Source organism: Clarias gariepinus, chromosome 17 (genome assembly GCF_024256425.1).
Source record: "Clarias gariepinus isolate MV-2021 ecotype Netherlands chromosome 17, CGAR_prim_01v2, whole genome shotgun sequence".
Lineage (NCBI taxonomy): Eukaryota > Metazoa > Chordata > Actinopteri > Siluriformes > Clariidae > Clarias > Clarias gariepinus.
The window spans coordinates 7,687,801-7,701,468 of NC_071116.1; the positions used below are offsets into that span (position 1 = coordinate 7,687,801).

The following is a 13,668-nucleotide window of genomic DNA, read 5'->3' on the forward strand; positions in this document are numbered from 1 at the left end:
TTTTTGCTACCTCTATGATTATCAATAACATCATAAATTGCTGATGAATTGCTAATATTCTACATTGCATAATAAATGGCTGTGATAGGAATGCTTGAGATGCCTTAACTAAATGTTCTGCTTTTTTTTTTTACTCAGCCCAAATGTAGTCACTTAGCCAATATAGAATCGGGTTTTATGGTAATATATTAACAAATTTTTTTATTTTTATTTTACTTTAGCGTAGATTAAATTGTTTACATTAACGAGAACAGAGTATATGACGATTGTTTTAAACCAGTGTTTTTTTTTGTTACTTATACCATTACATTATTGCAATGCTTTAACAGATATAAATCTATAAAGTTGAACGAGATATTTATGTAATAAAAAGGTCAGCTGTTAAAAAAAGATCAAATTATTGTCATGCATCAAGCAATAAAAAAATTTAAAAAGCAATAAAAAATTTGAAAGTCCTGGACCGTTAAGAACTGGTCAACACATTAAAACCTAGGATTGTGCTAAACAATCATCTTGCTAAAATAAAGTGATAAAGTGACATATTTTCAGTCAGACAGATGTCTGGGTTTTGACAGGGCGATTTCAACACGTCAACTCCATTCAAATTATCTAACTTCTGATAAGCCTAGAGGTTTCACAGCAATCAAAGTAAATACTTTTTATTTGTTAAAGATTTTCTACTGACCCCCTCTTATTTTGTATCAAGTGAATTACTCATAAGATACAATCCTCATGAGATAAAGTCCAGTTTCAGTTCCAGACTAAAACATTACAAAATGTAGAAGCTCAGCATAACAGATCTGCAGTACGTGACACAATAGTGAGGCATGTATTAGCATGGGTTTGTTTTTTTATTACATACATTATATTCACATGATATTTAACTAAGAAACCAAAGAGGATAAATTGCTGTTGCTCCATTTCTCCCTCCTGGGCCTTAGAGATATTTGTAGACAGATTTATCTTCCAGGGTCTGGATCTCCATCTTTACAGGACACTTGTAGAAGTGTGAGAGCAGCTCCTCGGTGTAGCCGATAAGAAAATAATATTTATTAGGTTGGAGTTTCTGCAGCATCAAAGCACAGATAATCAGCATGTTGCCCCTGCGCTTGATCACCAGTTCATTAGCGAGACATCCGTGAAACGTGCCAAAGATGAAACGCCGGATGAACATGTCTTCTACAATGCGCTCTGCGGCACCTCCTTCACCCTGCAGGTTACCTATAGGGGGAACAAAAGAGATGACTTGGTTTGCTATTTTGTAAGGGTTTTGTTTCATACTGTATGTGATTAAACAAAACAAAAACTGTGGCATATGGTGGTCTAAAGGCGTTCTTGTAAAAACTCTTATTTGGATGATAATACGAGCGGCGTTCAAGTCAAACTGCGACTTCTGATGAAATTTCTTGTGAATGGAAGCATAAAATCAATTGATATTTACAGAAGACTTCAAGCAGAGAACTATTATGAGATCCTTAGATAAAGTAGAACATTTTAATTGTGCGAACATTTTAAAGAAGACCGCATGTCTTAAAGGAAGTTTGGAGTTATTACCACATCCCCCGTACAGTCCTATGTCCCAAGTTCAAAAAGTAATCTATAGTCCCGGTTTGATCTGAACACCCTGTGCATGTTTTCCGCAATGTCCTGTGTCGCTTTTTGGTTAATATTATTCCATAACAGGTTCAGTTTTATGTTTTAACACTATGTAAAACAATGCATGCTGAAAAGGTCTATCTATTTTCAGTTGATCAAACGTAGATTTTAAAGTTTGATGACATCCATCTCATGTGATGTGACATACAGTATCTCTATACCTTTTGATAGAATAGACTAGAGTCTTGTGTGTAATGTGTTTATTCTTGTGCTTATTGTGCCATCAGTACGTTCTTCTTCCTGTTTCTAGACAGTTTTTGTCTAGTCTATCTTCTGATATAGTACTTTTTTTTTCAATATAATTTTTTTCCCTAACAAGTTACTAAACAGTAATAGCATGCATACAGTTAAGAAATTTATTTTAACATTATTCCTTTTTTGCAGCTAAGAGCATTTGGCTATTAATAAATCTTGCTTTTTTTTCATACTTGTACTGCAGAAATGCAAATTCAGAAGTGAAACCAGGCTAGATGAAAGACCCATGACTCACTTGTGTGTTGAGACAGCCATCCCTTCCTATGAGCTATGTGGTGCGGATGTAGGGCCTGTTCATAGGTCACAGGCCTGTCGCCTTTCCCCACTCTAATGCGGGCTGCACGGTTCTGCAATTCGGAAAAAACACAATCATTTACTACTGAAATGAGACATAACTGTTATATTTGGTCTTCTGGTTAAGACAAAATCACAATAAACAGCCCAAAACTGTTTTCAGCTTGTAAACAAACGGAGTGTATTAATACAAATTATTTAAACTTTTAACCAAGCAAATGATTACTCATGCTTCCAGAATCACACTTTCACAAGTTGAGTCCTGAAATATGCCTGTGCCATCAGGGAACAACAAATCCATAGATGCGATCCTCTGGTAATTCAGTACATTAAGGTCATCAGCTGACTTCATTTTATTGCTACATAACCTTGCTGAGACTAGACCTGACCAACTGATACAACCACAGATCATAACACTGTCTCTAGAGGCTTGTACAGTGGACACTATGCATGATGGATGCATCATTTCATGTGCTTCCCTTCTTACCAAGACGTGCCCATCACTCTGGAATAGGGTCAATCTGGACTCATCAGACCACATGACATTTTTAATTGCATTGATCTTTATGCTCCAAGCCTTTTTTCTGATTAGTCTCACCAACAAGTGGTTTTCTTATGGCCACACAGCTGTTTGGTCAAAATCCTAGAAATGTTCAATGTATTTTATATGTGACAATGTTATTACTTTTATTATTAAACATATCTGTAATTTCTACTAATTTCTTTTTTTAAGATGCAACTTTACCAAACATTTAAGTACTAATCTCTGATCACACTCATTCATGATTTTTTCACTGTTCAGCACTATTCGTCCAGGTTTTAATAATGTGCTGAACCATCAACGTCACAAAAAATAAAATAAAAAAAATTCATGAATGACCATGATCAGATTTACTTAAATGCTTGGTAATGTTGATGCTTCAGCATTATCCTTCAAGGTTTTAATAATGTGCTGAACAGTTCTTGTAACTGTCATAATTCCAGACAGTGTAAATGCAAAAACAATTACACCAGTGCTCAGGATGTAAATAGAATCAAAGTGCCCTAACCCTTCCTAACACATGAAGTTGAAGGAACTGAATTCATGCACATACTACCTGAGAGTGATATTCGTGTGAATTCGGTTAAATTCCAAAACATTACACAAAACCAAGTTGCCTCTGCCAAGAGGATACAATTTGACTATAAAAACATAAACCCATGCTCTGAACAAAATAGAACGTGTACATGTGCAAACCTAAGAATGTAAAGGATCTGCGCTACATAAAGAAGATGAAATTTTACAGAATGATTTGCAAGTAATTCTCTCCAGAGAATGCTTCACAAAATGTAGAAGTTTAAATAATTTGGAAAACTGAATCCAGTGTCACCTTTTATTTAGGAAAAAAAAACATTGTGTTAATAAAACTTCAGGAACCACACATGGTTTTGTTTAACTCTGAAATAGTAAACAATATTTTCATAATGGGTGCCAATAATAATGGCTATAGACCACAATGGGACAAGCTTACCCACCTTACAGCAAACTGCACTGGTGTTTATATTTCTTGATCCAGCGCTGAGACAAGGTGCAGAATTCAGTTGACTACAAGCCATCTAAAATAAACATGTACAAAAGCTATTTAATAATATTAATATTGCAAAATAAGTACTGTATGAGCTTGAATAAACAAGCCGGCTGAATCCCAAAAGAAGCTGAAGTGCACTACATAGGGTGTTTAATCCTCCTTCTTCCATTTAATATGTATTGCACTTTTGTAGGGAACAGAGAGTGATTTAGGAAACAACCCCTGTCACAAGGCTACACGTTATCATTTCGTTAATAAAAAAAACAATTTCTATCACAAGATGTCATACATTAATAGTAAACAGATACTGTTTTTATTGTTATGTGAAATAAATATGATAATAATCAAAAGGGAAAACAAAACCATACGTACAAATAATATTCTTCCCTGTCTGCTCAAGGACGCCGCCATTTTGGTTTAGTTTCCGTTTCCGTACTGACACGTGATCTTTCTGAGCGCGGCTCGTCAAATTATTGCTCATTATTGCCACCTACTGGATTGTTCAGGAATGCTGAAAAATTCCCCTTTTTCAAAAAAAAAAAATGTCATAATGGTATTGTTATGTCACATTCAAATGCATGTGCCCGGTGTGCCAATTGTCTTTCTGGTGAACCTGGGTAGCAATGCCACAGAGTGCTTGGGTCTGCTTGTCGTTGCTTGCAACTCTATTTTTTCCTGAGTTAGCTAACAGAATTTCATAGACAAAATCCTTGTGGCTTTTGGCTGACATAAAAACTGACGATTGTAAAAGTTGATGATGATGCCTACTTTCTACCGTTTCAAACAAAGAGAATTGCCATTTATGCACTTTTGGTTATTGGTGATGGTGGCACAGTGGTACAATACAATGGTAGTCACTACTGGCCTCCACGGTCCCTAGTGGGACTACTGATGTTCATAGATGGCTGGATGGATGGATGGTTATATGCTAAATACATCTATTTGGCTTTGGACAAGTATTATGCACAAGAGCAATAACGTTTAATTGATCTAATCTAATCTAATCTAATCTAATCTGCATGTAATAAAAAAAAACACAACTGGGTTTACATTAAAATTAGTAGGTTTATTTGCCAGACTTTTATTTTGTTTTTGGTAAAACCGGAAGTAGTTTGTTACGTCATGTCCTCCTGTTGGTCTCGTATTTTCCATGAGCTTCTCACTGTGTTATTGTTTGTCTCAGTAGATAGACTTATCTCAGTGTTTATATAGGATTTGTTGTTTTTTATATTTATATATAATTGTTTTTCGTGGTTAAACATTTATGACCATGTCCTCGCCGTTTGAAATGACAGAGTTGTACGATAACGCGTTGCTGGGGATCCTGCAGCATGTCGGAAACATAGAGAATTTTCTGCAGATCTATTTCGGGTTTTTGTACAGAAAGACAGATTTCTATCGCCTCCTCACCAGCCCGAGCGATAAAATGGGCTTCCCACCTGGAGTGGCGGAGAAAATGGTCTTAAAGGTAATAACCCTGGATGTGATAAGCTGATTTGACTCTGCTGAGAGTAACTCTTCTGCTTTGTGAATTATCACCTGTCAGTGTCCGTGAGATCAGATCACTGTACAGTGTTCACAATGATTACAGTCAAATAAAATATGACGCCACAGCAATATGACAAACATTAAACTGTTAATCTAGTTTATTTAACAAGCAAGTTTCTTTATCTGACATGATAACTGTGATTGGGGACATATGACATAGCAAATGTGATTGGGGACATATGACATAGCAACTGTGATTGGGGACATATGACATAGCAACTGTGATTGGGGACATATGACATAGCAACTGTGATTGGGGACATATGACATAGCAACTGTGATTGGGGACATATGACATAGCAACTGTGATTGGGGACATATTACAGCAACTGTGATTGGGGACATATGACATAGCAACTGTGATTGGGGACATATTACAGCAACTGTGATTGGGGACACATGACATAGCAACTGTGATTGGGGACACATGACATAGCAACTGTGATTGGGGACACATGACATAGCAACTGTGATTGGGGACATATGACATAGCAACTGTAATTGGGGGACATATGACATAGCAACTGTGTGTGGGGGGCGGGTTAACTTAGTGTTATGTTTCGGCTGATCGATGTGTATATCACATGAATTGCTATGATTTAATACTGGTTCATGACTGAGTTTGATGGTTGAATTCAAAGATTATTATGTCAGTAAATACAAATTGCATAAAAAGCGCTGGCACGTTTTCTAAATATAATGCAAAAGCCTAATGTTATCGTTTCTTAAAGTAGACACAGAAAAGTACGGAAATATTTGTTTATTGCAGTTTGAGAAAATATACACTAGTAAAGTTCAGCCTGTCTGTATTTAAAAACAATAACAACAACAAAACACCACAGAGAGGAGAAGAAAATGTATGTTAATGTAAAAGCCCTCACTTATTTCTCTTTAACCCATTTCTCCAGACTTTTAAGTTGTTTGAAAGGCTGGCAGTACAGGACAGAGAGAGAGCGATGAGGCTGGCTGAAGAAGCGCGAGCTGTTCCTGCTGCAGTAGAGGAAATCGAAGTTCAGTCACAGCCAGAGACTGTAGAACGCACAGAACCCAAACAGGAGTCAGTGTCCGCTGAGGCCTCTTCGTCCACAGAGACAGGACCTGCGGGTGCAGCATCTGCAGATGGAAGTGAAGCCAAAATGCAACCTGCAGAGAACAAACAGCCAACGGCAGCACCTTCGCCTGCGGCGTCTGCGCCTTCAACAGCGACCGGTTCGGATTCGTCCTCAGCAGCGACGTAAGTAATTGTCGGAAGTGCAGGCGTGCAAGTCTGTCAGGGATGTTATAAGATTTACAATGGACTTCATGATCTAACCAATTTCAGTTCAGTTTCCTTTGCCAAGTGGAGTCATATAATATAATGCTGAAGGTTGACTGGTCTAACACGTGCTGAGGAACAATGTTATTTTATTTATTAATGTAAAATTTAAACCAGTAGTAGTGTATGTGGTTTGGGATCTAATCAAGATAGATAACTGATAATTCCTACATTTAGAAGAACATTAACAAAAAATTTCCTAAGTGAAAAAAGAAATTACTGCATAAAAGATACTTTTTTTTTTTTTTTTACTTCAAATCCACTGAAAGACACCAGTCAATTGATTGTCGATTGCTCTATACAGTCCTGAAGGAAAGTTTTTTAGACTTTCAGTTTCTCCACATTTTGTTCCGCACTCAGTTTCTCCACATGTTCCACACTCATCCGTTTTAAGATTGGACTCTTGTTTTTCCTTATCATTCGACTTTGGAGTCGTTTGTTTGGTATGTTAATCCATTTTTACAAAACTAAAATATCACATTTAAATAAGTATTTAGATCTTTTGTTTGACATTTACATTGTTTCATAATTTCGGCGTGTGTTCAAGAAGTTTTCCCAGACCACCTCATGCCTGGAGTCGACCCTACCTGCAATCTCTGTAATCACACATAAGAGCATGAGGTATCTGTGTCTGTGAGTTTTACAACACAGTCTTTGGCCATGATCCTTTTTTGGATTGTAAACATGATCACAGCATTGGAAAAATTGGTACAGTATGTTTGGAAGGAAAATCAAATAAAGGACATGCATTAAGAATCGAAAGGTTATTCAAGATTCAAAGAACTTTATTAATCAAAGTTTATCTATGTTGTGTGATGTAGCTATCCTGAGTATAGTTTTGAAGTATTACAAACTACTAAAGGTATTTAATAATCAATGAAATTATGTAACTTCAGTTGTTGACTTTTTAAATGTCATGTCCCATATAAAGCACTACCCGTCCACTTGGTGGCGGTATTGCACCAACTTCAAGCCTAGATAGATAGATAGATAGATAGATAGATAGATGTGACTTGATTATGAAATAACCCATCGATTTAATTAAGTGAACTGACAAACAACTGATTAATTAAATCGCAGTGCTCCAACGAGTATCATCAATTTCTTTTAGCCAGCATCTGGAAAGTGGAGAAAACCCCTGTGTAAGCATGAGGTGGCATTTATTTATTTATTTATTTATTTTTTAAAGGGTCTCTTGACATGACAATGTGGCATACAATAATGAAAAAACTACCTCACCTGATGCACATATATTTACTGTATTACAGTATGTTTACACTGGCAACTGACAACTTTTTGTAGCTTCAACAAAGATTGTGTTGCTGGTTAAAATAAATTAATAAATGTTTTTGCTCATAGCTAGATTTCCCATTCATGAAGCTGAAGGGGCTGTAAATTTTTATGTAACATAGAAGTTAAAATGACAGTAAGCCATAGAATTAGGCTTAATTAGGTGGATGATTTGAGAGATCGATGTCAAACTGCAAGCTGTCTGCTTTGCAGCACTTCAGCTAACCGGAATTGGTAAACTTGATTTCTCAGCTGTGTAGACCTTGCAGAGAATTTTTATCAAATTCAATCAAATACAAAGTAATGTTAGTTAATATATTAATTTTAACATATTAATTAATTTTAGCATTTTAGCTAAGGTAAGTTTTGTGAAATAATCATGGTTTAGGCAGAGACCGCCCCTGACAAAATAGCAGCGCTCCCACATGTGAGCTACAAAACCTATGCATTACATCACGGATGGTTTGTCCACTTTTTTGTGTGTAAAACTCAAATATCGCATACTTCTACTTTAGAGTGTGTATAAAGACCCCACCGTGACACTTTTAGGGGTGTAGCATCTGTATAGTAAATGGATTTGACTTATGTAATGTATTCTAAAATACATATAAGCAGGATCTACTTTTGCACTTTTGTTTGATAAAATATAAGGTCTTTTGACCTGGTGGTTTGTATATCACATGTAAGAAATTGTGAATATTTAACAGCCATCAAAGTTGTACGTAAACATAACTGTATTGTATCTGTGTATATTTATGTAGCTTGTTTTATGAGACATAACGTACACAGTTCAGTGGTTGTTTTGTTTTCTTTAAACCTGTCACTAATTGAAACATGATTTGTTTTTTCAGTGTCCAGGCCAGTTTCCAGGCAAACCCAGATAGCTACAACGGTGCCGTCAGAGAAAATTACAGCTGGTCACAGGACTACGCCGATGTGGAAGTTCGGGTTTTTGTCCCACCGAGCATTGTCAAGGGCAGACAGGTACCTTACAGCTAGCTTTCTCCTGTTATTGTATTAGCGTATTTAAATATTGAGCCTCGGGGTCTGTGGTGCAGTGTAATAATAAAAGACACAATTAACTTCCTACGGTTTAAGTAAAATGAGACTATTATAGTGCTTTTGCACTGCTCAGTAACCTAACACTATTCGTATCATGGCCGAGAGACAGTGTGTGAATACTTTCTTAATATAGCTATAGTTCCAGGAATAAACTGGTGGTGTTATTAATTGTGCAAAGCTGAGATATACAGTATGAGCCAGCTAACCATGTGACAGTAAATGCATTTTAAGATTGTAAATTAGAGTTACAGCTGAAAGCAATCAATCCTCCAAAATCAAATGCACAGAATTATTTTTCAAAATGGTTCATCACCTGGATTTTGGCATTCATTTCAGACTCCTTATCATAAAAGAATCGCTCACAGTCTTAATTATTCATACAGAAATTCACATGCTAATGACCATCTGTGCAGAACGCCCACTTCAACGTTGATAATGACCCCAAATTAGTTTAAGCCCACTTAGCTAATTTCTCTCAAAGGGATCAGTTGAAATCTCCCTTAAAATAAACTCCTCAGCATCAAGCCATTGTCTCTTATCGCCGTCAGCTCAAACTCCTTCTCTTTGTGCATGCAGGTGTCCGTCAGTCTTCAGTCTGGTGGCGTGCGTGTGGCCATGAAGGACGGATCGTCAGAAAAGGTCCTGATGGAAGGCGAGTTCACGCACAAAATCAATGCGGAGAATTCTCTGTGGAGTCTGGAACCGGGTCACTGCGTGCTGGTAAGTATTATTTATAAATGCTGTTTTTCGTCTTTTACTGTATCGCCAATCTGAGAAATAACTGACTCGGTGCGATGTTGGTGACTTAGGTCAGAAAGTTATGTCAGAAGCATCTGAGACCTGTCATGAAAGACTCCCTGCCCTGAAAATTTTGTGTTGTTCTCGCTTTGCACAATTTGTTTAATCATTCAGCGGATTAACATCCTTTTGTAAGTTGAATTGTGTGTGGTAGAGCTGGGAAAACATTAAAACATGTACAGTAGGACAGAGAATCCTTTAAGGCCAGGGTTGGGAACCACTGCCTTTAATCACATGAAGCCTAGGGGGAAAAAATCAGCAATTTAAAAATTTTTCAGATGTAATATGATGGAACATAAAAGCAAGAGACAATTTAGAGAAGGCTACTACGTTATAAACTATTGACGTATACAAATGATACAGTAACAAGCACTGGAATAAGCATCTAGTTTATTATCTAATTATACTAGATACTATCTAATTAGCAGTCTGGAATACTACTAATATAGGTATGTCCATAAATAATCAGCAGTTGTCACATTTAATTCTGCAAAGTTGATAAAATTTCATTCTAATTATTGTTCAGCTTATAATAGCCTACTATTTAGTACTACATAAAATGTAATAATTTTTGCTTTAACAGTGAGGTTTGTGCTGAACTTAATAAGTCCATTCGATAAAGTACTGTGTAAAAGTATTCAGCCACCCCTTATTTCTTTATATTTTTTCCAAAGAGCCAGACTTTTTTGTATTTTTAATGCAGCATTGAGAAATAGTTCTGCAGACTTTGTTTTTTCAAGCGTTTTGCAAGCTGCAGGACTTTTTTTGCATTAATGTTTGGTAGGTTTTTAGCCACCCAGTACCTGAATAGCTTTCAAAATGGTAGAATGAGCAGTGATCTATAAAACATTCAAGCATTTAAAAAAATAAATAATCTAATTTAAAAAGCATGAACCAGTGAGAAACAGGTGCAGATGATGACAGGTGATCAGTCCGGGGATCAGTATACTGCTGATGCTAAGTGTTTGGAAGAGACGAGAGGAGAAATGAGGTTGTTTCATAATAAACTATTTTTAATTGTATCTTTAGGTCTTAAGGAATGTGTTCCAATTTCTTTAGTTTAATCTACATAATTAAATTTTATTATATTTTTTAAATTATTTATTTATTTCATATATTAGTATGAAAAAATGTGAGGTGGCTTTTTCATAGTACTTTATAAAATCCATCTCATGAAATATGTCAAATGTATTTAAATCACTGTTTTAAGCTGTCAAATAAATAATGTTTTTTATTATTTGTTGTACTCTCCTGTAAAGAAACATGTGCCCAAAGTGTAGTTCATACTTATTAGGATGTTTTCACATTAGGCATGATTGATTTGTACCGTGCTCAGGTAAATTTGCTAAAAACATTTTTTTTTTTTTGTTCCTTGTGCTTGGGCACACTTGCATATTTACACTCTCCAATACAGCAGGTGGCAGTTTGCACTTACTTGGTTTCTGATCTGCCATTAAACACGAGAAAACGGCTAATATTATTTATCTATATGTATTTTTTAAATGTCAAGGACAACGCTCTTGCGTAACCTACCTGTTTTAGGCCAGAGGATGAGATTGTCTAAATTTCAACAATTTACTCAACTGGCTTTCATTTGTGATTTGATCCATGCTTTACCATGTCTGAGACCACCTCTTCAAATAATGCCTGGAGCGATTGTGTTCTCACTGATCAAAATTAACCAGACTTTGGGGTCAAGTGTTTTCTAAAATGATCCCAGGGCCCTCATGTAAAAACATCCTCAATAAATTCACTTAATAATTATTTTTTTATGTTGGAGTGATATTCACCGCCCAAAGCATAAATCTGTATGGTGCTTAAGTATGCAGATTAGTGTTTAAGGTCTGATGCGTACAATGTAACCCTTATTAAATTCCTAATACTTCTCTGTGACTTTATCTTTTTAAAAAGTTTTCAAATTGCTGACATCATTTTAAATCAGAACTGATGAAGCCATTCTGATAAGGAGTGAAACATCTCCAGGATTATTAAACTATTTTAGTTTGACGTACTGCTTGTCATTTTTTCCCCAGTAATTTCAGACTAACTGATAATGTGTCATCTTTTTTTGTTTTTCCTTCTTTTTTTAGCTGTCTTTGAGTAAATGCGGGGAGGTATGGTGGACTGCCGTGTTAAAAGGCGAGCAAGAAATCGACGTAAACCAGATCAACCGTGAGCGCGCCATGGCCACCGTGGATGAGGAGGAGCATGCTGTGTTGGATCGTCTCACATTTGACTATCAACAGAAACTGCAAGGAAAGCCCCAGAGCCATGAGATGGTAATGTTACGCAACAGAAGCCACAGATCATCCGCAGCAGAGAACCTGGCTGCACTGCTGACAGTTTTCTTTCTTTGTGTTTTAGAAAGTGCACGAAATGCTGAAAAAGGGCTGGGATGCAGAGGGATCACCGTTCAAAGGCCAGCAGTTCGATCCGTCCATGTTCGACATACCACCGAGCGCTGTTCAGTTTTGAACTGAAGAATCTATCAGCAATTTATACACTGAAACGTCAAACTCTGACAATTTATGATGAACAACTTGACAGTACTGCAGTATTTGAATTATTAAAGCTCTAAATACTCAGATCAGTTTTCCCACATGGCATGAGGATTCAGACAGACCTGGATATGTATTACATTCTTTTATTTCATCTTTTTACATGCATATGGATTCTCCTTTCTTTAGGTGAAATAACTGACTGAAATAAATCCACTTAACTACTTTTTAGAATAAGCAAACAACATAATAATAAAAGATATAACAGGGGGTCTGTACTTGTGTCATCCTCCGGTTCTCCACATCACCATACGTTCTTGAGGATTTTCAAATGATTTTCGGGTTTTGATTTTAATGGCTAATGAATTTTCTGAGGTTGATTTTTATTTTATTAGTGTTTTGGTTTTTGATTGCCTGAAAAAATAACCTGCCCTTCTTCATATAGCCCTCTATATACTGATGTACAGGATGGTGCAAAATTCTTGAGCTACTCCTCATTTCTTCATATTTAGCTTTTAAAGTCCCCAAATATCTTGTAATTGGAAGAAATTAGGAATGGCTCAAAACTTTTTCACAACGCTGTTGTGACGAACACGTTATACTGTTTGAGCAGGGTAAACCAAATTTAATTGATAAAATGACATCAGAAACAAAACAAGTCGTTGACTACTAATGAGGATTAAGCTAATATTTAAACAGAATGAACATGTTTAAGGTTTTGCTTTTTCCACATCAGGTTTCTGTACTGTAAACCTTTGCCAAATAAATCTTGTATCATTGTACGTACTGTTGCTATAAATCCCTCTATAGCTTAAAGAGCATGTTAACTAGACCACGTGTGTGTCTGTCTGAAGAACAAGGGAAGAAGTAATGATTAAAATATAGCGACTCTCATGGGAGACAATCAGGTACCATGTACATGTCAAATCCATTGGCTACAAAAAAGTCAAATAAAAGGGAACCTAATTAAACATTTTGTCATGATCTGCACACAAAAGCAGTAGTCTTGTTGAGTTAATCCCTAAGACCTACGAGTGCTCATTTAATGTACTGTGTAGTGTTTCACTTTACTGGAAAGACCATTAAAAGAAAAAAACTCCATCCTTTGAAGAAATGTGATTAGTCAGGATTTTAAAATGTCAGGATTTTTTAGATGGTTTGCAAACATTGGGATGTACGTCCAGATCTTTGGGGTAATAAGTGAACGCTTTAATGTAATAAGTTGGTGTTTTGTGATAATAGTTCAAGATTTCAAATGAATAAGTAGGAATTGTGAGGAATAGTACTGCTGTTGCTGAAAAAAAAACAACTAAGAAATAGAAAACTTTTGCAAAAACAGTTGCTGAATTCTTTTGCCACACGTATTGTTTCGCTAGGCGTTGGT

At 36.2% G+C, this 13,668-nt stretch overlaps 2 protein-coding genes across 2 annotated transcripts; one reads left to right on the forward strand and one right to left on the reverse strand.

Moving 5' to 3' along the window:
* Positions 1–151: 151 nt before the first annotated feature.
* mrps24 (mitochondrial ribosomal protein S24) lies at positions 152–4,227 on the reverse strand. The gene is made up of 4 exons (XM_053516449.1): positions 4,146–4,227; positions 3,721–3,801; positions 2,147–2,258; positions 152–1,221 (listed from the first exon to the last, which is right to left on the reverse strand). The coding sequence occupies exons 1-4, from the start codon at positions 4,182–4,184 to the stop codon at positions 938–940; spliced, it is 516 nt and encodes a 171-aa protein (XP_053372424.1). The 5' UTR covers positions 4,185–4,227; the 3' UTR covers positions 152–937.
* Positions 4,228–4,903: 676 nt separating this feature from the next.
* nudcd3 (NudC domain containing 3) lies at positions 4,904–13,066 on the forward strand. Its single transcript, XM_053475808.1, has 6 exons — positions 4,904–5,241; positions 6,230–6,555; positions 8,778–8,910; positions 9,565–9,708; positions 11,877–12,065; positions 12,151–13,066. Exons 1-6 carry the CDS (start codon positions 5,038–5,040, stop codon positions 12,259–12,261), a joined length of 1,107 nt encoding a protein of 368 aa, XP_053331783.1. The 5' UTR covers positions 4,904–5,037; the 3' UTR covers positions 12,262–13,066.
* Positions 13,067–13,668: the final 602 nt, after the last annotated feature.